Below are 23,007 nucleotides of genomic sequence, written 5' to 3'. Positions count from 1 at the left end.
GTTTACCTGTGTGTTTTTTTCTTTCTTGTCTTGCAATCAAGGAAGGGAAACCACAATCTTGCTTTTTTCTAAACGGTCTTTAAGATACTTCCTTCATTCTGCAATGTGTATGTCCCTGCAATTCTTTAGATATGTTAATGCAGCTGATTTGTGTGTTTGCACAAAGAAACACCTAAGAAAGGGGCTTATGCTCACCATAGACCAACTCAATTAGTCACGGTTAGTTAAGTTCCACTGAAAACAATGGGGCATGTCACGATAAACCCCTCTGCTTTCACTGGGGCTAACCATTCCTTAGTTTAGTTGGATCATGGCTTGCAGGTATAACAATCAGCCAGGATTGCTACTAAGGTCTGCAAGCCCACCAGTGGCTCCAGTCCAACTCGTCACTGGGACTTGAGTGGAGCAACTACCTTGGGTCGGAGTGTAGCTATAACCACACATGCAAGCTGCACTGTCTAGCTTGCCCCTCGCCATGCTTCAGCTGTGGTGGAACTATCTGAAGACTCTTCTGCTTACTGCCTGTGCCAGCAACCCCCCACCCCCCGCCCACTGCATTGCTTCAGTTGGTAGCCCTGGTCCTTGAGGTGCTTCCAGGGAGCGCTCTGTAAGCAGAAGCTGCCCCATTCACCTGAACATCAGGGGGACTTCTAAGTGAGGTGGGGCTGCAGTGCCTCCCCTCCTAATGTGAAGCAAGTTGGGCTGCTGGAATTCAACCTAGCCAAACCGAGTCTGGAAGTGAAGGCTGCTCCCTCTCTGCAGGGAAGGGCAGTTTGTATTTGCTCCATTTCCACATAGGATTAGCCTTAACAGCACTGTACATAATGCTTCAGTGAAGTGTGACAGAATGCGCTCCCAGAAGTTGCGGAGACGGCCGGACACCTGCCATGCGTTCCATCCGGAGGTAGGAAATCTGGGGGCCGGGGGAGCTGTTGTTGAACCAGGCACATGAGCTCTTCTCATCGAAGGCACATGATTAGGTTACACAGGGCACCACTGCTATTTTTAAAAAACTTCTGAGAGATATGATTTTTTAGCCATCACTAGGCTGGCTCATGTGTTCACCAAGTGTGGGAAACCTGACTATGGCGCCAAGGCACACCCCTGCCCACCACAGCCTTGGATGCGATTGGTACCCTACATGTGCACACATCACATCCATGAACCAGAAGCATGCACATATGACATCAGTGGCAGTGCCCAGCCACATGTACCCTCCACACACTTTTTACAGTGACAAACACACGAACTGGTTTGTTGTGGCCAAGAGGTGAATTTTGACTTCACCCTTTCAGTAGGACTCTCAACCAGCCCACCCAGCTTAGAGCATCAGTAAGAGTGAATCATGTGTTTATGGGTTGCCTTGTATTAAGAACTCCTGGCTGCATAGCAGATTTAAGCTCACTCTATATAAAAATCTGACTTCAAGTTCATTGCAGATATCCCAGAAATGTACTGTAAGAGGTTATCTGGCTTGACATGCCGAGCAATGTTCCCTCTAAGGCATGCACATGTGCACATGCTCACACATTTTTAGATGTCTGCTTAGTTAATTGTAGATCCCACTTGGGTTGAATCAGGAAGGCCCCACTCTGAATGCACGTGTGCGCACACTGCCTTGGTATTGCCGCCCAGAACAAAACTCCTTCCGTCCACATATGGAAAAAAGGCACACAGACATGGATGCTGGCCCCTTGCAAGAAACACCTGTTGCAATGCATGCTTTTGTTATCATAGTCAGCTACCTTGCTTACAACACTGTATTAAAAGAAACACACTGTCACTCTTCCCTCTTCATAGTACCATGACCTCCATTCGCTTTAGCCCTCCTCCTACTTTCTGGCACTGCCAGTTTTTATGCAAGACACTCATCTGTGGCTCTAATTGTAGATCTGCTGACCACATGCGGTTTCATTTCAGGAAAACGCCCAGGATTGTGGAGGGGCCGCAGAGATTTCTGCGTCACTGACCCTGCTTCTCCTGTCCCTGGGAACCACAACTCTTCTGCTGCGGTGACAAAGTCCTTTGCAGTCCATAGTGTGAGCCAGAAGATAACACAGCTTGGCATTTTGAGGCCTACACTACTTGGACACTCAGTGAACTTCTTCAAGTCCATGGGCAAGGCAGTGGAGGCCCAGTCACGACTTGGGCTCTCTGAGAGCTTTTTGCACTGTGATTGGAGAAGGATTTTCTTCAAGAAATTTCCAACTGATTGGATCACTGTGGCTGCAGACCAAATAGGATCAGCCACCTAGACAAACAAGCTCGCTGCTGACCCTCCCTGCCACAGCGGCATGGAGGAGCTCACCCTCCGGGATCCAGCTGGAGGACCATGCCCAGCGAAGACCCATGGGTGGTGGACAGTGCTCTCCAGGTGGGATGGATTTTGATCCAACCCTATTCTTCATGATTTTGTGGCTGTCTTCTGCCCCAGAAGAGAGATTTGCAGACTTCATCAGTGCTGCCTATTGCTGCATTTCATCTGAACAAAGTGAGAAGCCTGGGTAGTGCTGCTATTCTTCCTTGCATGACCCACGGCAACCCGCAGCTTGCCTTTCCACCCCCATTGCACCACTGCCACAAAAACAGTGAAGACCACTGTAGAGCTCTCCTTTCCCCCTCAGCCTGCATGGCGGTGGCAGGAGGACCCCCAAAAGCAGGCCATGGAGGAGGAGGCGGGACGCAGAGACTGGAGCCAAGGTGCATCCTCACCTTATGCTGGCTGTGGAAGGGATGGCCTCACACCTGCTCCAACAGGAGCGCTGCTGTCTGGCCGCTAACGTCAGGTGCCAGAAAGAGCCTGAGCAATGGCCTTGCGGCAGAGGCCTGGAGGACCCACTCAACGCCCCCAGCTCAGAGCTGCAGGCGCAGTGGGCTGAGAAGCTCGGCTTCTGCCTCCTGCACATCCAGCCAGGAGGCAGGAGACCCAACACCCCACCTCCCCCACCACCTGGAGGGTGCGAGGTAATTGTGGCAGCAAGGCCTCAGGTCACCTTGGGGGAGAGAAGCCCTGGTGGTGGTGGTGGTATAGGTATACTCCTGAGAAGAGGCGATAGACACAGCCAGGGTTGGGCAGTTCAGCTGTGCTCCCACCTGGGCGACCTGGCCTGGGCCCAACAGCATGCTTGCAGCCTGGCTTCCCTCCAAAGGTTGTTGGGATAAAGAGGAGGAGGAAGAGACAAGTGCATACCTCCCCATGTTCTTGGGAAGAAAGTAGTGGTGGGGAGGACCAGGAGAAGCTGGCCAGACCAACCATTGGGCCATCTAGCACCGTACTGTCCCCACTGAGTGACAGCGGCTAGCCAAGGTTACAAGGCAGGAGTCTCAGCCAGTCCTGTCTGGAGATGCTGCCTGGGAGTGAGCCTGGAACCTTTGCACGGGAAGCAGATGCTTTTCCACTGAGCGGTGGCCTCATCCCCTAAACACATGGCTTAGAAGCCACTGGTGACCCACACTGGTGCCAGTTGCATGCGCACCCCACTAGCCTAGTATGCCCTCCCTTGCTGTTGCCCCCACTATAAAAATTGTGAAGATCATTGTGCCAGGGTGTGCCCTGCCCCATTGACTGTACTGGGCAGGTTTTTGCCTTTGACAACCATCAAGCAGAAAGTTAGTACCGATGTATCTAAACTGGACCGTAAGTTCTGTTTCAAAGAAGCAAGGCTGTGACATGTATGCCTGTGTCGAGTAAGAAAATGTTACCATAGGTACTGTTTTGCCAATCATGGTAGATTTAGCTACACTGGATATCACCCTGACATTTGACCATTGGAGCTCTTCTCAGATGCAGAGAACTCTGTGGCAGAACAGTGAATGAAAACAATGGTTAGTGTCAGCAGTTTAGTGTGAAAATAGCTTAGTGTTCCTTGAACACATCACAGTGCTTTCCATTTAAAAACAAAATGAAATGGTTGTAGCTTCATTGCTGGGCTTCACAATATTCCTTGGATGAATTTCTTTCTAGTTCTCTCCATACCAGGGAATTTGCAGGGGGAAGCTGGTGTGGATATGGAGAGATAAGGCACTATAGATCCCTCACATAGTTTATGAAATTGACAGCCTGACACATAGATTGATCTTACTTTAGGACACACATAAACAAGCATAAAGGACTGTTCAGGGGAATTTATACATCCACAGAATCAACATAACTGGAATGTGAGTCAGATTTTCAATAAGCCACTGTAATAGGACAGATTGCCATTTTTAGATTAGAATGATTACTGGAAGTGTATTTTCTAAACAACCCAATACCCTTGTGGGTAGCCAGACTGCATTTACCACATTTTTATTAACATTTTATTTTTAACTGTGTATTGCTTGGTACACAGACCACAAGCTGGCCACCCATTAGCAGGTGCTCTTACCACAAGATCTACAGAAATCAAGTCATTGTTGGGTATTTCTTTTAGCAGGATCAATTAGAAATAAAGCCATATTTCTATAGTGTCAAAACAACACTTTCCTTATTGATTTTTGGACTTCCTGTCTGAGTCCCAAAAGAAGAGATTTGTGACCAAGTGGAGAAGAGGTTTTTTTGTATAATGTGTTTGATATACAGCCTCTTTTTTTAAAATATGGCATTTTCACTATATATGTTTCATGTCCTTTGTCTTGCACGAAAACACTGTTGGCTTTCTCACACACACTTAATAATGTGGCAAGGAATGCACAATGACAACTCCAAGATTAGTGCCCTGAATTCTGGCAGCAGGTGGAGACTGTGGCTGGCTTCCGCCATTACAATCCTGCTGGGGCAGAGACAACTCGCTCCTAGCTGTCACTTAAGGAAAGTCGCCTCACTGGTCTTGCTGGCTCCAGCCCGTTCCCTTCCCTCCCACCTTGTGGGGACACGTGTTCTCCTGGGGAAGAGGGCGCACTACTTCTTGCTGGATCAGGCAATGTGAATGCCTCTAGTACTGACACAGTATTCTGCCTGCTTTTTGGTGCTGGACAATGAGAGTGCACAAGCTGTTCACTGGTGCCAGTGGGAGAGAGTAGGCAGAGACCGGCAAAGCTGGGTGCATACTGCCCGGCCACCAGGGGCATAACTATAATAGGACGAAGGGAGACAATTGCCTCTCTGACAGTTGTCAGAGGCAAGTCACATGACTGACTCCAGCCACGCACCCGCCTGGGCTTCCTTCAGTTGTATTCATCCTCCAAAAGTGATGTGAGTGTTAAGACCGGAAGCTAACAGAACAGCATGTCTTTCTCTAGTACCATTAAGTGACTTGCATCATCCACAATATACAAAACCTTTAAAAAAATAATTTAGGATGATGTTCTGTTGTGGCACATAGGAGATATAAATATATATTACTATGCAATTAGTTACCACTACTCAGCCTCATTTAAGATTTCTTTACTTCATGAGCTGAGCTTCAGGGTGGGGGGAGCATTTTAAAATCTTGGCTCTGGGCCCACTCCAACCTTGCTACGCCCCTGCTGCCCACCTTGAAATAACTGACCTCTAGGTTGTTTGCAATTAGTTCAGAGAAGGATTCTGGAGGTCCCATTTAGGCAGTCCCATTTTCAAATCACAGATTCATGTCTGGCCTTCACCTTCCTGGGTCTTCATCATTTTAGCTCTCTGCTCAGATGATCTGCTCTGTCAGCCTTGGATGCTGACTGGGTCTCTTCCCTTGCAAGCCAGTGTACTTCAATGGATCCCAAGCAATTGCTCCTAGTATCCAACTCCTTCCACAGGACAGAGTGAGATTTCCCTCACCTCATAGCCACAGTAGGTAAAAGGAGGATGCTAGTAATATAGGCAATGGGTAGAGAGGACAAGAGACTTGCATAGGACTCGGGGAGAGAAGGGGTTGCAGGCTGTGGAGACAGATCATCCAAGAGAATTGGGAAGGCCAGATTATGCCACTGATTATTTCAAAATCCCACCAATTTATAGAAACCCTAACCTTTCATATGCACATACATCCACCCACAAGTCACTCTCACTAGCTGCAACCCATTAAGGCCAGCTGCTCCAGAAGATTTCAGCTGATGTGTTTTGAACTATGGGAGAGACACAGCTTTCACCACTTAGACTTGCTATTAAGTCAACACAAACAACTTCCTAGATTTCCAGACTGAATATCCCAACACCATGCTGGATACTTTAACAGTAAGTGGATGGAATTTTGGAAATAATGTTGTATAGGACAGAGAACCAAGCCATCTCCATTTTGTTCTTTTATTAGAAGTTAAGAATACAACAAGTAATGAGATCCCATTGCCCAGAGATCCCAGTCTACAAAGTCCAAGATGTGCTTTGTTGCCTCCAACAGTAAGCATTTTTTTTTAATAAAAAGAAAATACTGAACAAGGCCACTAGTTAATGGGGAAAGAAAGAAGCTGTAGATCCTAACAATGCTATGCCAAAAACCTGCACACACAGAGAAAGCAAGCAAACCTCCAATTGCTGAGTAAGGCATTCAGGTGCCAACCTGGGAAGAAGTCTCAGCAAGCACCACAGAAAAGAAAGTGCACAGCTAAGCAGTTTCTTATTTGGACACAAAAAGGTCCTAAACGGAGGAGACCAACATAGGTTAAGAACAGCAAGTGGAGAATGGTGTTTCTGTACAAGTTCTGTGCTGTGCCGGACCAGGTATGCTAGAGCCCCTTTCTGGGAGTGAGCATGGGATGATCCAGAATAGGGAGGTGCAGCTTCTGCTGGTACAGATACAGAGTACCCCCAAAAGTGCATTTCAGACAGGTAGTCTGGGTCCGATATGTCTCGCCGGTTTTCTTCATTAGGAAAACCACCCTCCTACCAGGTGGCTTCACATACCACTTTGAGGGTGCAAGTTAATGTTAGTCCCGTTTCACTCAAGGGACTCAATACTATTCCATTTTAGTCTGAGATCAAAAACGGCCAAACACATTAGGCTGCCATGCTGGCCTATCTGCGTTTGGGGTTGTGATCCTACCCAGAACAAGAACACTCCAAGTTGCCTACAAGCACCAGTTAAGCACCTCTTGTAGGTCTAAACACTTCTTGATTCAGTTTTGAGGGCAAAGAGGAATCAATTCTAGAAAAAAAGCAGGGGGAGAAGAAGGGGGAGCCACCAAGTCCCTCTTCATAATAACCTAGTGTTTTAAGCTGTGACACACACCACCCACCACCTGTATTTCTTCACTATGGGCCAGAGTAACTGTCCTCATGGAGAAATACTCTACCTTTTATCTACCAGTTTCTTTCCAGCTCCAACTTGTCCCACCAACCTAGCAGGAGGAGGAAGAGGCTAGACTTCCTTACTCAGGCTGAATATATTTCAAGAGAACTCAAAGCAGTGCAGAAGAGTTGACAGAAGTATTTTCTGTACACTAAGAGAGGCAATGCTTAGTGCAGACACGCTTTGTTAGGCTCAACAATGGTTTTAACTGAGGGAAAGCAATTGCCGCCCAGTACATTCTCTGCCCCACTGCCCCCTTTTCCTTTCCTTTTTTAAAAATAGAGGGCACAGCATTGTCCTAGATACTAGAAGGAAGAGCAAAGGAACGGTAGTGTGATGTGGCAGGCAAGTGGAGTTCAGTGTATTTAATTCAAGCAACCTTCATGCTGCCATGGGTCAGCAGCACATGAAATAACCCAGACCGGATCCACCATGAGCCAGCCAGACCTCTTCCCTCAAGCACAAGACTGCCTTCTGCTCTCTGTCCTCTTACGGCCGTTTTACAAGGCAGATGCCCATCCCTAACAATTGCACTCGGATGGGCAAGATGGCAGGCCCAAGTGGATGGCAGCACATTGACTTGAGACCCTGAAGGGCAAAGCACACGCCACGTTGTGCCTTTTAAGCCATCCAATCCCAACACAGCAAAAGGTCAACAAAACCAAACTCAGCCAGAAACTACCCACAGGAGGGCAGAGAGGAGGAGGTGGTGAGGAGGCACGCCCTGTCAATGGAGCAGAGCCCCAGCTGCAGAGAGCCTTTGCTGTCGGGACACGCGTGAGCCTGAACAGCAGCCTGATTCCAGTGGGAAGTGTGTGTCGACTCTCCACCCTTGCGTGCAGACACTGAGCCTGTTGGGCCTAACTATCCAGTGTAATACCAGTGCCAGGAAGGATGGACCTGCAGGACCCAGAGATCGAGCTCCCCAGGGGTTCCACTTGGCCCTCTTGCACTCCAGACTGCGTGCAAAATTGAAACAGTGTGTGGTACTTGCATGTTGCATTCTATACAAAACCCCTCCCCCCATTTTTAAAACATTTATATAAACTTTTTTTTAATTAAACCCAAAGTTAGAAATCTTATTTACATTTTTCTCTCCCAAAAGAGCATCTAAAATCAACTTACCTGAACAAGATACAAATCTTAATTAAGCTAGTTTTTGTTTTTGTTTTTAAAGAAAAAAAATTGCTAAGCCACCTCCCCATGAGAACTCCTTGTTTTCTACAAATAAATATGGCATTGAACAGAAGCGGATTAAGAAAGGGCTTTCTGTAGCTCAGTCTGTAGATCCCAGGAATAAGTTAGGGGTTTAAGAACTTCCAGGTTTCAGAATCAATTCACTCCAATGCTTGAGGTATGAATTTCTCTTCATGTTACAGCAAGATTCCCCGCAAAGCTGCCACACCACCACAGACAAAGTGTGGCCCGATGCTCACACCAACTGCCCGGGGAACTCCCAGCCGCTCCCACAGTTCTGTTTTGGTTACGATCCTCGGCACCCGGCCACAGTTACTGCACCTCGTTCTCCGTGCAGCCTCCCCCAACCGTGAAACGGAACTCCTGAAGGTTTGAGACACCGTGGAAGTGCGCAAATGCACCAGCCACGACAAACACATGGAACAGCTGGTGGGAGTGGAACTGTACAGAGGGAGAGAAAAAACAGAAGTCCACACCACTCAGAGAAGAAGCATTCCCAAGTACCCAAACAAAAGCCAAGAGATGGTAGCACCACCAGCTATGAGCAAACTGTGTGCAGAGTGATCGTCACTATTCTTCAAGCGGGGGCCACTTTGGCAAGAGACCCTCAGTGGGAGAGTCATTTCCCACGGTGCTGACCTCTGCACAGGACTCCACTTTTCTCAGTGCTCAGAAGGCCCTTTAAGACTGATGGACCCCTCTCTTCTAAGAGCTCTATGGGGGGAACACTGGAAAGGCCTCCACTTCCCAGCACTCTGTGCACGCCTTGGAAAATGTGTAGGGGCTGCTGAGGGCTCCGTTTCCCTCTGTTTCCAGGGGCCCCCTCACCACCACACACACACACACCACCCCCCGCCACAAGCGCTGGGCCAAGTACAGCAATGCACGGTGAGAATGGTCGTCTCTGCATGTTGCCAAGGGGACTGTGCAGAGTATCCCGCTGTGGCCAAAATATCACACAGGCCCAAACCACTAGTCAGGGAGCTGCAGTGAGGGCTGATGGGCGCCACCAGTGGCCCCCAGGCCTTACAGTGAAGAACACTGGTGTACAGCATTGGCTTACCCAAGAGTAAGCCACCTCCTCACTTGCTAGGAAACAAGGCTGGCTCCCCTCCTGCGTGGCCAAGCTGCAGGAGCACCAAGAAGTGCCAAATGATTCCCTCCCCCGCCACTAGCACAACAGCTCCGCACCCAACAGTTGTGTTTCGGGAGCAGCACTTGGGAACCAAAACATGCCAAGACAGTTAGGATGCCAATTCCTCATTCCTGCAAAGCCTACAGAGAGGACGATGCCACATCTCACTAGCTTTGAAAGCAGGCTGTTGCCTGGCAGGGCTCCGTTTTAGCCCAGAACTGAGCCTGCAGGGCATTTTCAGAGCTGTGCTGCTGCTTTGGTTCCCTGCCATGGTTCTGCAGCTGGTTTACAGATATGCAGGAGGGATGGCATTCAATGGCCACATGCCTGGCCACTCTTCACCTTGCATACTTACCCAGATGTCACACTTGCCCGGGAAGAATCTCTCTGGGATGCGAGCAGCATACAGGGCAGCGCCCGTGATATACAGGCAGGCCATGAGTGCCAGCCAGCCTATCTGCCCCATGGTGGCAGCCTTGAGGAGCCCTTCCGAGATGACAAAGTGGAGGGTGGGAATGACCCCACTAAGGCCCAGAGCCAGAAACACTCCTAAGGGAGACAAGGGAACAGATTCAACCTTCGATGCAAGAAAACTAGTAGCAGGAATCTGGGCAAATTCCCAGGATTTAGGGTTGGAGGAGAGCTGATCTTGTGGCAGCAAGCAGACCCTCTGCCTGCCTTGGTTTGCACTTGAATGGGGGATGACATGTGTAAGCCCTGCAAGATATTCCCCCTGAGGGGATGGGGCTGTAGCTCAGTAGAAGAGCACCTGCCTGCTTGCCTGCAGAAGGTTTCAAGTTCTCGCCCTGGCTTCTCCAAGATAGGCCTCCTGCCTGCAACCTTCGAGAAGCCACTGCCAGGCTGTGTAGATAATACTGAGCTAGATGGACCAGTGGTCCGACTCAGTATAAGGCAGCTTCCTATGTTCCTATTGTTAGCAGAGAAAAGCTTGGTTGGTCATTTTCATGCCATGACATGAAACGGATCAGTTCAAATTAAGAGCCTTTTGACTAACCAGGGTCACTAATTTTATTCAAATGCAAATTTAACCTATTAGCATAGTACATCCCATATGCTGCTGAGCGAGTTACTGTTCCAAGTATGCCTCCTGACTGGAGAGAGACAGACCCAGAGCACTAACTGTGCTGAGACGCAAAAAGCAGCCTCCTCCGAGGACAGGTAGACGGACTGCAGCTAGAATGGCTGAATCAACTAGTCCTATCCAATGCAGAGATGCGGCAGAATTACCCACAAAGCCTCCACCCCATAAGGGTTGACTGGAAGGAGGCCAGGGCAGCGAAGCAGAGAGAGATGGAGGAGAGCTGGTCTTGTGGTGGCAAGCAAGAACTGTCCCCTTTGCTAAGCAGGGTCTACCCTGGTTTGCATTTGAATGGGAGGCTACATGTGAACATGGTAAGATATTCCCCTTAGGGGATGGAGCCGCTCTGGGAAGAGCAGAAGGTTCCAAGTTCCCTCTCTGGCTTCTCCAAGACAGGGCTGAGAAAGACTCCTGCCTGCGACCTTGGAGAAGCCGCTGCCAGTCTGGGTAGACAATACTGAGCTCGATGGTCCGAGTCTGTAAGGCAGCTTCCTACGAGGTGGTTTTGGCCCCGCAGAAGCCTCTTAATTTGTTGTAACACACCAGCCATGCTCTCAGCAGACAGTGTGGGAATTAGCAAGTGAATTCTCAGTCTCTGCTCTCTTCTTAGAAGCAGCACACAGCACCAAGTTCTCCCAACCTAACATACCAGTCTGCTCAGACAGATCTCATCCTCAGAATCCATCCATATCATTCGGAAAGACAACCACCAGGCTAGGCTCATGAGTGGGTTGTTGTGGTTTTTTTAAAGTCACCACAAACTATTCAGCAGACTTTGCATCAACAGCCAAGGTCCTCCGCCTACTGAAACAGTAATGGAAGACCACATAACTACAACAAACCCTTGTGGCATCTTAAGGATTCAGAGAGATATCGGGGCAGAAGTTTCCATGGCCTGCAGCCTCCTTCAAAACTCATGAAGAGTTATCCTCCCTTGGTGATAATCTATGCATATACATGGGTGTCTGCGTACATATAACGATTTCAGCCTTTTGGTACCATGGCTTACAATTGCTCTGTGTGTGTGTGTGTGTGTGTGTGTGTGTGTGTGTGTGTGTGTGTGTACACACAGAGATCACAACTGAGGATAACACTTCATGTGTCTGACAAGAATGGGCTAGTCCACAAAAGTGGATGCCACTTAAGTGTGTTGATCTTCAGAAGTGCAATGAGAATTTGTCAGCCTACTGCAGAAACAGCCACCACCACTACCTCTCTGGAACAGTCCTCCCTTTAGGCTGCGTGGCTGCATGCTTGTGCACAGAGCCCAAACTCCCCCACCCCCGTGTGCAGCAATCACAAACAGCTGCTCACTCCAATCTCGCACTTGCTGCCACTGGGGAGTCTCCACCCCCGCTCTTTTGCCATCACAAATGTTCCTCTGCCCGGCCCTCATCAGCTTTCTTTCTCTTCTAAAAACAGTTACATAGGAAGCTGCCATATACTGAGTCAGACCACTGGTCTATCTAGCTCAGTATTGTCTTCACAGACTGGCAGCAGCTTCTCCAAGGTTGCAGGCAGGAATCTCTCTCAGCCCTATCTTGGAGATGCTGCCAGGGAGGGAACTTGGAACCTTCTGCTCTTCCCAGAGCAGCTCCATCCCTTGAGGGGAATATCTTACAGGGCTCACACTTCTAGTCTCCCTTTCATATGCAGCCAGGGCAGACCCTGCTTAGCTATGGGGACAAGTCATGCTTGCTACCACAAGACCAGCTCTCCTCTCCTCAGTTGTGTCTGGGGTGTGTGTGTGTGTGTGTGTGTGTGTGTGTGTGTGTGCGCATTTTGAGCAGAGGACCAGAGAGGAAATATTTCCCCAATCTTGCCATGGCAAGAGCCCATGTGGCAATGGGGGAAGTGGGGGATGGGAGCAGTAGCCAGCGGCAGCAAAACAGCAGGCTCAGAAGCAACATCCTGAACTTAGGAAGGAAGGGGGGAGGAGAGAGTGCATAGAGAGAAATGTGTGGGGTAGGGGAAAGAAGTGTAGCTATAGGGACTGTGTGTTGGGGGAGGTAAAAAAATTGCACTGATTATTTCCTGGCATGGGGTATGAGAGGTGTGTGTGCGCGTGCGTGCGTGTGTGTGTGTGCGCGTGCGTGCATGAGACAGACAGACTTCTGTGCACACACTGCCTTGATACGGCCGCCCAGGACAAAACTCTTTCTGCTCACTGATGATACAAATTAGAGGGAACATAGTCTGGAATCCAACTGACAGCTTTTCCGTGTTGTCATCTTTTAATGTAGGAGATTGTTGTGAACAGAGTTTGAATCCTATTTAAGGCACGCCCCGCTCCGCTGCAATTCAACCAGTACCCCCCTTCACTGACGCTTGCAAGAGGAACTCCCAGTGTCATCCCTTCTCGCTTACCTGCCCGTACTCCTCGGTACTGAGGGGTTGCAAACCTGTCCCACTGGGAAACGATAATGGCTGCGATGCCCAGGACACAGATCACAATCAAGTAGATGAAACAGGGCTGAGGGTTGCAGTAGAAAGAGTAGTAGAGCCAGGGGACGAAGCTGCCCATAATGAGGAGGGCAATGCCAGAGTAGTCCAGCCTAGAAGACAGGAGGGGGGGGAACCAGTCAAGAGGATGCCAACATGTGCCAGTTATCCTGGCCAGCTGAAGCAGCTCACTGTCTGTGTAGCTTCCACAGCACCTTGCTCAATAAGACGGCATGCTGCTGGCCTGCAAGGCCCAAACAGCTCCTTTGCACATAGACCTCAGAGAGAGCCCCCTGCTAACTGGGCAACGGAGGCACCTTTTCAAGTGGCGATTCTCTCATATTTAATAAGGGCAGGAAACTCTTGTTATCAAGCCACAGCACAGCAATCCCCACAGTTGCTGCTGCTGCTGCTGGTGTTTCCCTTGCATTTCTTTTTAGGTGGTTCCTGTCCCCAAAAGGTTCACAATCTTATTTTTTCCTACGTAAACTGCTCTGAGAACTTATAGGGCTGCTTGCATGCCACTGCTGCTGTTTAGGAGTACAGGTCATATGAGCAAGGATCCCCGACTCCTCATGGCACAGAAGAATCCCATTATTTAGGAGGAGAAGCCCTCCACACCTCATGACAGAGTCTGGACGTGGGCTCAACCCCAAACAATGCCAAGAGAGAGAGAGAGAGAGAATCCTCGAGGACAAAGGAGAACGAGTTCTGTTGCAGCTAGACTTCAGCTTGGCCTGCAAATAACCATTTCGGAGCATGAGGTCATGTGTCAACACTCCTGAAGAGGAGTTGTTACACCAACACTGGGAACCACCCCCAACCACCAACCCCACCCACCCCTGGTGTTGAGCAGCGAAGCGCTTATGTAGCCCGGGGTCAGCGACCCCTTCACAAGTGGTGTGCCCAGCCCAGGCAAGCACACCCCCTTCCAAAGCCTGCATGCAGAAAGTCGGAGGGGGTGTGTGTGCAACTGCTGCTCCCACTGCAGGAACAGGAAGAGTCCCGGTCCTTTGTCCAGCAGATCCAACAAAGGTGTCATTTTTAGGAACAAACTGCATGCCTTGCCAAGGACGCACACTTGTATGTGTGTCTCAGATTTTTCCCCAACAACAGTCATGTGGGAGGAGAGATTGGGGCGTAGGAGGAGAACATCACCCCCCCCCAATCTAACCCATTGTTGTTTTGAGAGCTCCAGCATTTCCCCCAGTGGAAAGTGCCTCAGCGTTCTTACCTCTTGCACAGCTGTCTTGGCCGTACTCTAGCTCCTCAAGAGCTGCAGCTGTGGCAGCGTCGCGCCCCTGTGCCGAAAGTCCTCCCTTCCTACTTCCTGTCAGCAGCAGGAAGGGGAGACATACAGAACCGGGCCTTGATGCCGCCGCTGCCGCCACTGTTGCTACTACCGGAAAACTGGAGCACATCCGCAATAAGGGGAACAGGACTCTGTGCGGCACCCACGCTGTTAGTACAACCTGGACTAAGAGTGCGAGTGCCACTCAAAATCATTTTGCGTGCCATTTTTGGCTGCCAACCCCTGATCCAGCATGCTGCCAGTTTTCAGAGTGCTTTGCATATCCTCAGCAATCCTTACAGACCACCCATCAGACAGCCTTCAGCAAGCTGCTTCTCTTCTTAGCCTCACCTTAGCCCCTTCCCTGGTGAAATCCAGACTTGCTAGCTGAGAGCTCACACCTGACTACTACAGAACTTACTTGGAGAAGATCCTCGAGACTCCTTCCGAATGGCAGTAAAAGGTGTGGAAGAGCCATGAGAAGGAGAGGCAGAGAATGGCTCCCAAGAAGAACATCCCAACCACCACCTTCTCCTGCACAGGCGCTACGAAGGACATGTTGGGCCGGAACATGTAGAAGATTCCCAGACACAGGAAGAAGACACAACCTGGGCAAAGAAAAGCTGCATTAGGAAACCTGCCAGCCAGTCTGCTCTCTAATTTTTGCCATCTGTGCGTGGAATGAGTTTTGTTCTGGGCAGCAGTATCAAGGCAGTGTGTGCACACATGTGCATTCTGAGTGGGGCCTTCCCGATTCAGCCTGAGCAGGCTCTAAAATTAACTGAGCGGACATCCAAAAGACGTGTGAGCGCACACACACCTTACAGGGAACAATGCTGCCAACATTTTAAGAGGGAGCACATCTGAAGGAAGGGAGACTTCACGTCAAGTCTGGTGTGTTCTAGAGGAACTGCAACTTTTTTAAAAAAGATGTTGAAAGCTAAAGATTTACTTTAACAAAATTATGGCTGTTTGCCTGAAAAGAGGCTAGTGGCGAGTATTCTGAGGTCCTCTTCCAAACTAAGGGCAGAGGCTTACTAAGGCTACCCAGTCAATCTGCGGGTAGCACTAGGAACTGTGTTCTGCCTTTCCCAGGTCCTGATGTCCGACAGTGGTCCACTGGTGCACACCTGCTCTCAAGAGTTATTTGCTTGCTCAGCTCCTGCTTTAAGGAGACCACCAACATTTGAATACACCAGCCTGCATGAACGACCCAACACAACACAGGAATTGGGTTTAGTTGGCTGCAGCCATGCATTATTTCTCCCAAGCCTCAAGAGGTACAGCAGCAGAACACACAGAAAGTGGTCCTATTTGCAGCCACCCCATAAGCCAGATGGCTCAGGGCAGGTCTGCTTTGACCTAAGGGCTCTGCCAAGCAAAACGGCTGGATACTTAAAGAGAGTCAGCAAGTTTAATGCTCGCTTTGTCCTTCCCAGTGAACCAGAAGGATGTGCCGTTGCAATGCCAACTCAAGCTAATTTGTGGCCTGTTCTGTCATTAGCCTGGAGGGCCAGAAAAGGTCCAGTAAACACAGGCAATTAAGCTTCTCTCAAGAGCAACCTCAGCTAATACCGCTGCAAGGAATGCAGAGCGTGTAGCTTATTCTGCAGCACTGCAATAGAGAGTTCTCGGGCTTAAGTCTCAGGCTGGGAGTCCTGCTTCAAACGCTGTCAGAACAGGAGAGGCTGTGGAACCTGCTCACAGTTGGAGGGGGAAAGGAATTGGCCCCCTACCTCCAGCAAGCCACACGCAGATTGTGACCAGCTTTTTAAAATGCAATGAAGCCCCACTGGCATGGCCAGGGAGTTCAAAAAATAGCTTCTCTTCTGTTTATTAAGGGGCTCCATGCATTGTAAAGGAAAGCTATGAAGATCTTCCCTATGGAAAGCGGGGCTTGGCCCCAGAAGCTTGCAGGAATAAAGAGTATTAATGAGCAGGGATTCTGGCTGAAGCAGGAACCCAAGTGTATCCTCCAAGGCAACAGGAAGAGGAGCATGACTATTAATGTAATACCCAAGGCCATACTAGCAGTTCTCAAAATGTTTACCAGCTGTGGGCGGAGAGGACAGTAGAGCTCAAATAGCTAGGAGAGATTTCTATCTCTCCATCAGGGAGTTCAAGTCAACAAGAAGTCACTGGACTGAAAAGTCAGCTGAGTAAGAAGGTGAGGGGGGAGAGCATCACTGCAACCGTTTGCTCAGGGCCCGTCCAAAGTACCATCCAAATGCAAACATCACACACCCTGTGTGACATCCTGTCAGTTCCTTCCACCCCGAGAAATGCTGTCCCATTAGCCCGCACCGCTGACATCAACAGCAAGACAAGCACACTTCTCACGTATACTTCTGAGCCGATACCTAGCAGGTGTGTCCAGATGTTGCCGGTCTCTGTGTGTATTCTGAAAATGCTTTTGAAGCAGGCCCGGAAAGAGGGCATTGGTGGCCTGTGCCCATGCAGAAGGTAGTCGTTGTCCTTTAGCCAGTCGGGCAAGACATCGTGAGGGATGACACGCCATCGGCCCTCCCACACCTGGAGAGAAAGAGAGCGGGGTGAAGCCTTCCATGGCGACATGCCTTGCAGTCCTCTAAGGGAAAGAATGCCAGGCAAGGATTCCGAGGCAGAAAGCCGAGCATTCCAGTGTAGCCATCGCACTCATCCACATGAGCCACAGCAGCCTCAATTCCACACACAGTTCTGGGATCAATCTGAGGTAGGCCTAAGTAGGCTGAAGAAACTCTGGATGGGAAAGGCAGCTCTAGGACATTCACTCATTCGTGCAACAGGAACAATTTAGTGTCTTTCAAGGGTACTGATTCGAAGGAAACAACAGTGGTACAAATTGGCAACAACTATTTATAGGCCGCTTTTCAAAAGTTTCCAAAGTGGTTTACATAGAGAAATAAATATATAAATTAGATGGCTCTCTGTCCCCAAAGGGCTCACAATTTAAAAAGAAACACAAGGTAAACACACCAGCAACAGCCACTGGAGGGATGTTGTGCTGGGGCTGGATAGGGCCAGTTACTCTCCCCCTGCCACATAAAGAGAATCACCACGTTAAAAAGGTGCCTCTTTGCCCAGTTAGCAGGGGTAATATTGACTCCAATTCAAAGATCATTAGGAAGCCCAGAGTGTGTATGCCATTTAATGTGGGTCCTCTCTCAAAGGAGGTTGAAGAGGGCAAAAGGGAGCAGCCTTCCCATGTGTTTCAAAGTCAGGGGTAAGTTCTACAGATCAATAGGACAGGCATGTGGAGAAGCTACTGCCACTGAATCAGAGGTCTCCGATCATGCAGGACATCCACAGGCACTTCTGAGCCTGCCAGTCAGGGGACCTCGTCCTCTGTCTAGTAAAATGCACTGAAGGACCTTTGGTCATCTGTTCTATAGAAAAACTCACTACAGCAAGACCACAGCTGCCCAGACAATGCAGGCCGCCTTCCTGATGCTGCAGAAGAACAGCAGAGCAAGGTCATGCGGTCCCAGTGGCACTTAAGAACTCACTGCAGGATAATTCCTTAACATGCGAAAGCACACACTAGCCAGCATTACCAAGTCAGCTCGGACAACCTGCTGATGCTGCTGTACATGGTTGTAACTTTGCTTAAAGTGTGAAGTAAATCTCTATAAGCAAGCTTCCTTCCAGAAAGGCAATAACTGCGTTAGTTTTACACCCAAGATTTGTGTCTAAAATCAAATGTGGCAAGCAAGTGCATCATATAGATACATTCATCAAGGAGTCACTGGCTGGCTGGCAGCTTCTGGCTGGTGCACACAGGATGCAGAACATGCAACATGGCCGTTGAAGCAAAGGTAACGACAACCTGTTCAGAGAGAAAGTCCCTTTAAGAGTGCTTGGGAGGGCTTGTGCAATTCTTGAACAGGAATCTCCAAAAGCGACCTCACAGGCCGCTCACTAAACTACAATAGCAGCTAAAAATAAGAGCTTATACTGCAGTTTCTCTGGATTGAGGCTTATGTGGAACTGCAGGTGTTATGTTAGGAAAATCTCGATCTGCAAGGCCCTCCTTCCCCTGCCAAGACCAAAAAGATCAGAAGACCTCCATTCCAATTCTGAAGTTAAATGCCAGTAGCCAGACACCAAAATTATTTCATTTAAAATTAGCTAAGGAAAGTTAAGACCAGTCATATTTACACAGGTCACAATGGATCTGCCCAGGGTGGCATTTCAATAGAACTTGCTTCCCCCCCCTCACACCCTCTTGGAAGGTGGACACAATGAGGCTGCTCCACAAGGGAGACAAATGGTAATCTGAAGACAAAGATTTGCAAGGCCTGAAAAGAGAAAGTGTGGAAAAAAGGTTGACCTTGTAAATTAAAGTTCTTTGACCCAGAAACACTAGAGGCAGAGCGCATTATTCCGCTGAAACTTCCACAGATGTTTCCAAACAGAGACAATAGTTGTACCATCATGTTTAATCCCACATTTCAACATGTAATCCCCATCGTGCTAAACTTTCTAATTCATCCAATTATAGGAAGCCTGAGATCCGAACCCATATCAGCCAAGACGATGTAACTCCTTGACGGCCACCCACTGTGACTTGGGCCTTTGTTGCCACAAGCCCATGCACTGCTAGCCACAGAACCCACCAGCTGCAAGAAATTCACTGGTGCGTGATGGGCGTTCACTTTGTAGTCTCTTACCTTGCATACGAACTCTTCCATCCTCTCCATGGCATGGTGAGCCTGGAGAGGCAACATCCCCATAAATCCTTCATCTTCCTGAGCTGCATCGTTACCCCCAGCATCATCGGAACTCTAAACAAAAAAGGTAAACAAAGAGAGCTTTTTTAAAAAAAGTGATCCTACACAGAGTGAGTTCTAAATGCAAATTCAGAAAAGCACACACAAGTTTGGGATTTTCAAGGAGATCAGACTGTCTAGATGCATACACCAGAAAAAAGAAATTATCTGACCAGATGTAGTCATAGGAAATGAGCTGAAGGTGACAGCCCCTCAATTTGTAATTGGGGTGAGAGGGAGAAGAACAGGCGACTAAGATGTACCCACCTCTCACTTTGTGTGACCAATGCCTTGCAGATAGAAAGACAAAAACCACTGATTATAACTGTTTCTTAGAAGATGTATGCAGCAAGGATGCATTCTGCTTTTTGTTATATTTGCATTACATTTGTCAGTTGGCAACCAATTTATATGAAAAGGACTGAATTGCTCATTAAATACAATTTTCATGCCTTTGCTTTAAGAATCCAGTCATTAGCTAAAAAGATGAGTCCATGCCAGACACAGTCAATGATAAGTAGGTTCACTCTTTTTATTCTTAGGATAAGCTTCTTATCAAACCTTTTGCAGCTGCCTTTTCCCAAGACTGCTTTATACCAAAGCAGGCCACTGGCCCAACTAGCCTATTTTCACCTACTGTGATTCTCCAAGAACTCAGATGGAGGCAGTTTTTCAGTCTATACCAGAGAGTCTTAAGTATGTGCTCTGCCACTGAGCAATAGCCTCTGCATGATTTGTTAAACCACCCCACCCACACACCCTTACTGGGCCAGAGAGGTTCAGTGTCAATCCTCATATGCAGCAGCTCATTTGTTTTTAACTACGCAAGGTGGCTCATGTTATGGCTGGCACAGAATGCAAGCATGTACAAATATACGATCCAACTTCCTTCTAAACCAGGGATTCTCAGCATTGGGTCTTCCGATGTTATTGGACTTCATCTCCCATAATCCCCAAATAAAGGCCACTGCGGCTGGGGATTATGGGAGTTGAAGTCCAATAACATCTGGGGACCCAACATTGAGAATCCCTGTTCTAAACAATGCATCATTTTTGGTCAGTTATGCCTCGTTCAAGCCACTGACAAAGCTCATCATTAAGATCCTTTCTGCTTCAAGATTAGAATCCTGCATGTGCACTACTCTGCTTAATAGCAAGCACCACATATGTTAGAGGGCAGCTAAGGGCAGAGATCCAACTACACCAAGATCTCTTCAAGGGACCAAATTTTTATTCCAACAGACATAAACCCCTGGTTAAAGTCATTTAATGTGAACTGGACACAGTCCTTCTTTTACTCTTACAGGGTGTTCAAAGTTTTTCCTACTGTTGTAAGGCACATTTATAGGACAGCTATATTATAATCAGAAACAAAAATCATTTTTCCTGTGAATTCATAGTACCAGTTTGAACTGTACCACCATATGACAATAAATTTATGAACACATGTTTATGTATACAGAGGCAACATTCAGATTTCATGTTCTGTGATCCTCCAAGTCCATGGTTTGGAAGAGAGGTGTGTGATTACAGACATGCACTCCACTACCACCTATCTAAATGTTGAGTATTTCATTTCTTCTCTGCTGACTTGGGCTACTCGATAAAATTAGACTGCTCTAAATAAACCTGTAGGACAAATTCAGGGAACTTTCTTTTAGTGGCGTTTGTTTTTCATCTCTGTTCTCGTTCTCTCTCCCTACCCCAGAGTGCATTTTCAGATCTTTTAAACAAAATTGTTACATGGTTATAAAGAAATCAAGACTCACTAAGAAGCTTAAATTATTGCTCCAAGAATATTTCAGAAACCTAAGCTGAACTTCGTAGCAAAATCCAGCATGCTCCTCTCTCCTCCCACCCACAGTAAGCAGCATCAGACAAAGACAAAAAACACAAAACTTACAATTTGGTTCAATGAGACATATAGCCACAAGGTCATGTTCTCTCAGCCACATTTGGACCTTTCCAGATAAGTCATTACTGCAATAAACTATAGTCTACTTGGTCAGGGTGGAGAGGAGGAGAAAAGCCAAGTGAAAGGTTCTAAAACTACAACACTAAATATTTTATCTTGCAGCAACATGACTCTGGAGGAAACTGCCTGTCTAACTGATCGCTAGCATAATTTTGAGCAACAGCCAAATAGCTACACAGGAACACTCTTGCTCAGGGGACTGCGCTGCCTCATCACAATGGCGGTGAAGTGGGCAACATGTCCCACTGCAACCATGCCATCTGGATGCAGTTCATTACTGAGCTGAAGTTAAAAATATCAGGGCACAGTCTTTTTGTCTCCAGAATTCGTGTTCAAAGTTACGATCATCTACGACGACCTTCAGCTACTCATCTTTTGGATTCAGCAAGTTTCAAACACACCATTAAGTTCAGTTGTGCTTTTGTGGGGGAAAACCTTCCATGAAGGCAAGGCTGTGTGTGCATGAGGAGTCAAGTGGAATGGTTAACACCACGCTTTCAGTTTGCAGAGACAAGGTACAGCAATGACATTCTGGTTGTTAATGGGATATCATCCCACCCTCGCTTTATCTGTCAGAGTTAGTGTCAAGCAGGCAAAGCTGGGAGTCATCAATTTCCACCTTCCCCTCCATTCCCCCTGCTTTTCCTCACAAACTAATCAAGTGCCTGATTAGATTTAGGGAGAACATCTGGGATGTAAGAGTGTGGATTTTAAACAGTGAGACATGGAATACTGAAGTTGCCGTCTGCACGTTGAAATATCTGTTCTTTATTTGTAGTTTGTAATTTTCTTTTAATCTATGCAATAAAAAGGTCTGGAGAGAAGACGTTTGTGGACAGTTATCAGGTGGAGAAGACTATCCTGGTTATATGAAGAGTCTGGGGCCATTTACCTGAGAAAACATCCCTGGCTCCTATTAATGCACACCATACCTATAGCAACAACCACTGCAGGACCAAAGTATCAACACCAGAGACTGCCTTTCCTGGAAAGCTCAGAATCCAAGCAAGGTGGAAAGGGTGAAACCGAAGAACAGAAGTAGAAAAGATGGGGAAGATAACATTCTGGCCAAGACCCATAAATATGGAAATGGTCACACATATAGAAATGGTGCAGTTCTGAGGGCCTAGAAAAGCTTTCCTGGCAAGTATGCAAGAGGGGGCTGGCTTGACTGGTGTGTATGCGCACAGATGTTATGGTATAAGCAGCAGCATAAAGAGCAGAAATGCAAAATGAAGGCAAGAAGGATGAACAGAAAAAAATGTGCGCTACAACCAAGGGGGAAACGTGAGAATACAAAGCCTGAGACAGAGAGAGAGAGAGAGAGAGAGAGAGAGAGAGAGAGAGAGAGAAGATTTTAAAGAATGTTCTATACTGCTTTTCAATGAAGAGTCCAAAGTAATTTACATAGCAGAAGAAATGGAAAGACTGGGAAAGTGGTTCCTTGTCCTAAAGAGGCTCACTATCTAAAATGACACAAGGGAGACAGCAGCAAAAGCTAATGGAGAGACGCTATACTAGATTGAACAGGGACAGTTGCTCTACTCCAGCTAAATATAAGAGAATCACCATTTTTAAAAGGGTTTCTTCACCCAGTTAGCAGGGATGAGCTTACTTCACGTTAACTGTTCTTCTCAAATCACATTTTAATAGTTTGCTTCCCTATGAGGGAGCTTCACAACTTCTGACTCTGAACCAGAGTCCCCACAGTTATCAGACTCATCACTTAGTCGAGTAATCTTATCTTGCTCCTCAGTAGGTTCTGGCTCCCGCTGATCTTCCACAGGGGAACTGGACAAATCAGATACTGAGGCCGCCCTTTGAGCTGTAGGTGCTGCCAACAAGCCAACCCCAGAAGATCTTGTAGTAATCCATACTTCAATTTGTGCGCCCATAGAAGCCTGGCAAACAGAAGTTGTTG

The 23,007-nt window shown here is 47.9% G+C and overlaps 2 protein-coding genes across 9 annotated transcripts in view; one reads left to right on the top strand and one right to left on the bottom strand.

Moving 5' to 3' along the window:
• Positions 1-4,592, top strand: part of CACNA2D4 (calcium voltage-gated channel auxiliary subunit alpha2delta 4) — a 301,745-nt gene extending 297,153 nt beyond the window's left edge. For all 6 annotated transcript variants that reach the window (XM_053255008.1, XM_053255007.1, XM_053255006.1 and 3 more), the window contains 2 exons: positions 825-904; positions 1,921-4,592. In XM_053255008.1, coding sequence (XP_053110983.1) covers positions 825-904; positions 1,921-2,016 — 176 coding nt within the window. In that variant the 3' untranslated portion in view covers positions 2,017-4,592. The remainder of the gene's footprint in view (positions 1-824; positions 905-1,920) is intronic.
• Positions 4,593-6,182: 1,590 nt separating this feature from the next.
• The window catches only part of ADIPOR2 (adiponectin receptor 2), a 54,345-nt gene continuing 37,520 nt past the window's right edge, over positions 6,183-23,007 (bottom strand). For all 3 annotated transcript variants that reach the window (XM_053255034.1, XM_053255033.1, XM_053255035.1), the window contains exons 3-8: positions 19,013-19,126; positions 16,703-16,874; positions 14,764-14,950; positions 12,977-13,164; positions 9,866-10,059; positions 6,183-8,816 (exon numbers count right to left, since the gene is read on the bottom strand). In XM_053255034.1, the coding sequence (XP_053111009.1) occupies positions 8,688-8,816; positions 9,866-10,059; positions 12,977-13,164; positions 14,764-14,950; positions 16,703-16,874; positions 19,013-19,126 (984 nt within the window). In that variant the 3' untranslated portion in view covers positions 6,183-8,687. The remainder of the gene's footprint in view (positions 8,817-9,865; positions 10,060-12,976; positions 13,165-14,763; positions 14,951-16,702; positions 16,875-19,012; positions 19,127-23,007) is intronic.

Source organism: Hemicordylus capensis, chromosome 5, assembly GCF_027244095.1.
Source record: "Hemicordylus capensis ecotype Gifberg chromosome 5, rHemCap1.1.pri, whole genome shotgun sequence".
In the NCBI taxonomy this organism is placed as follows: Eukaryota; Metazoa; Chordata; class Lepidosauria; order Squamata; family Cordylidae; genus Hemicordylus; species Hemicordylus capensis.
The sequence above is the reverse complement of the archived record's forward strand: the minus strand, read 5'-3'. Positions and strand labels throughout refer to the sequence as shown.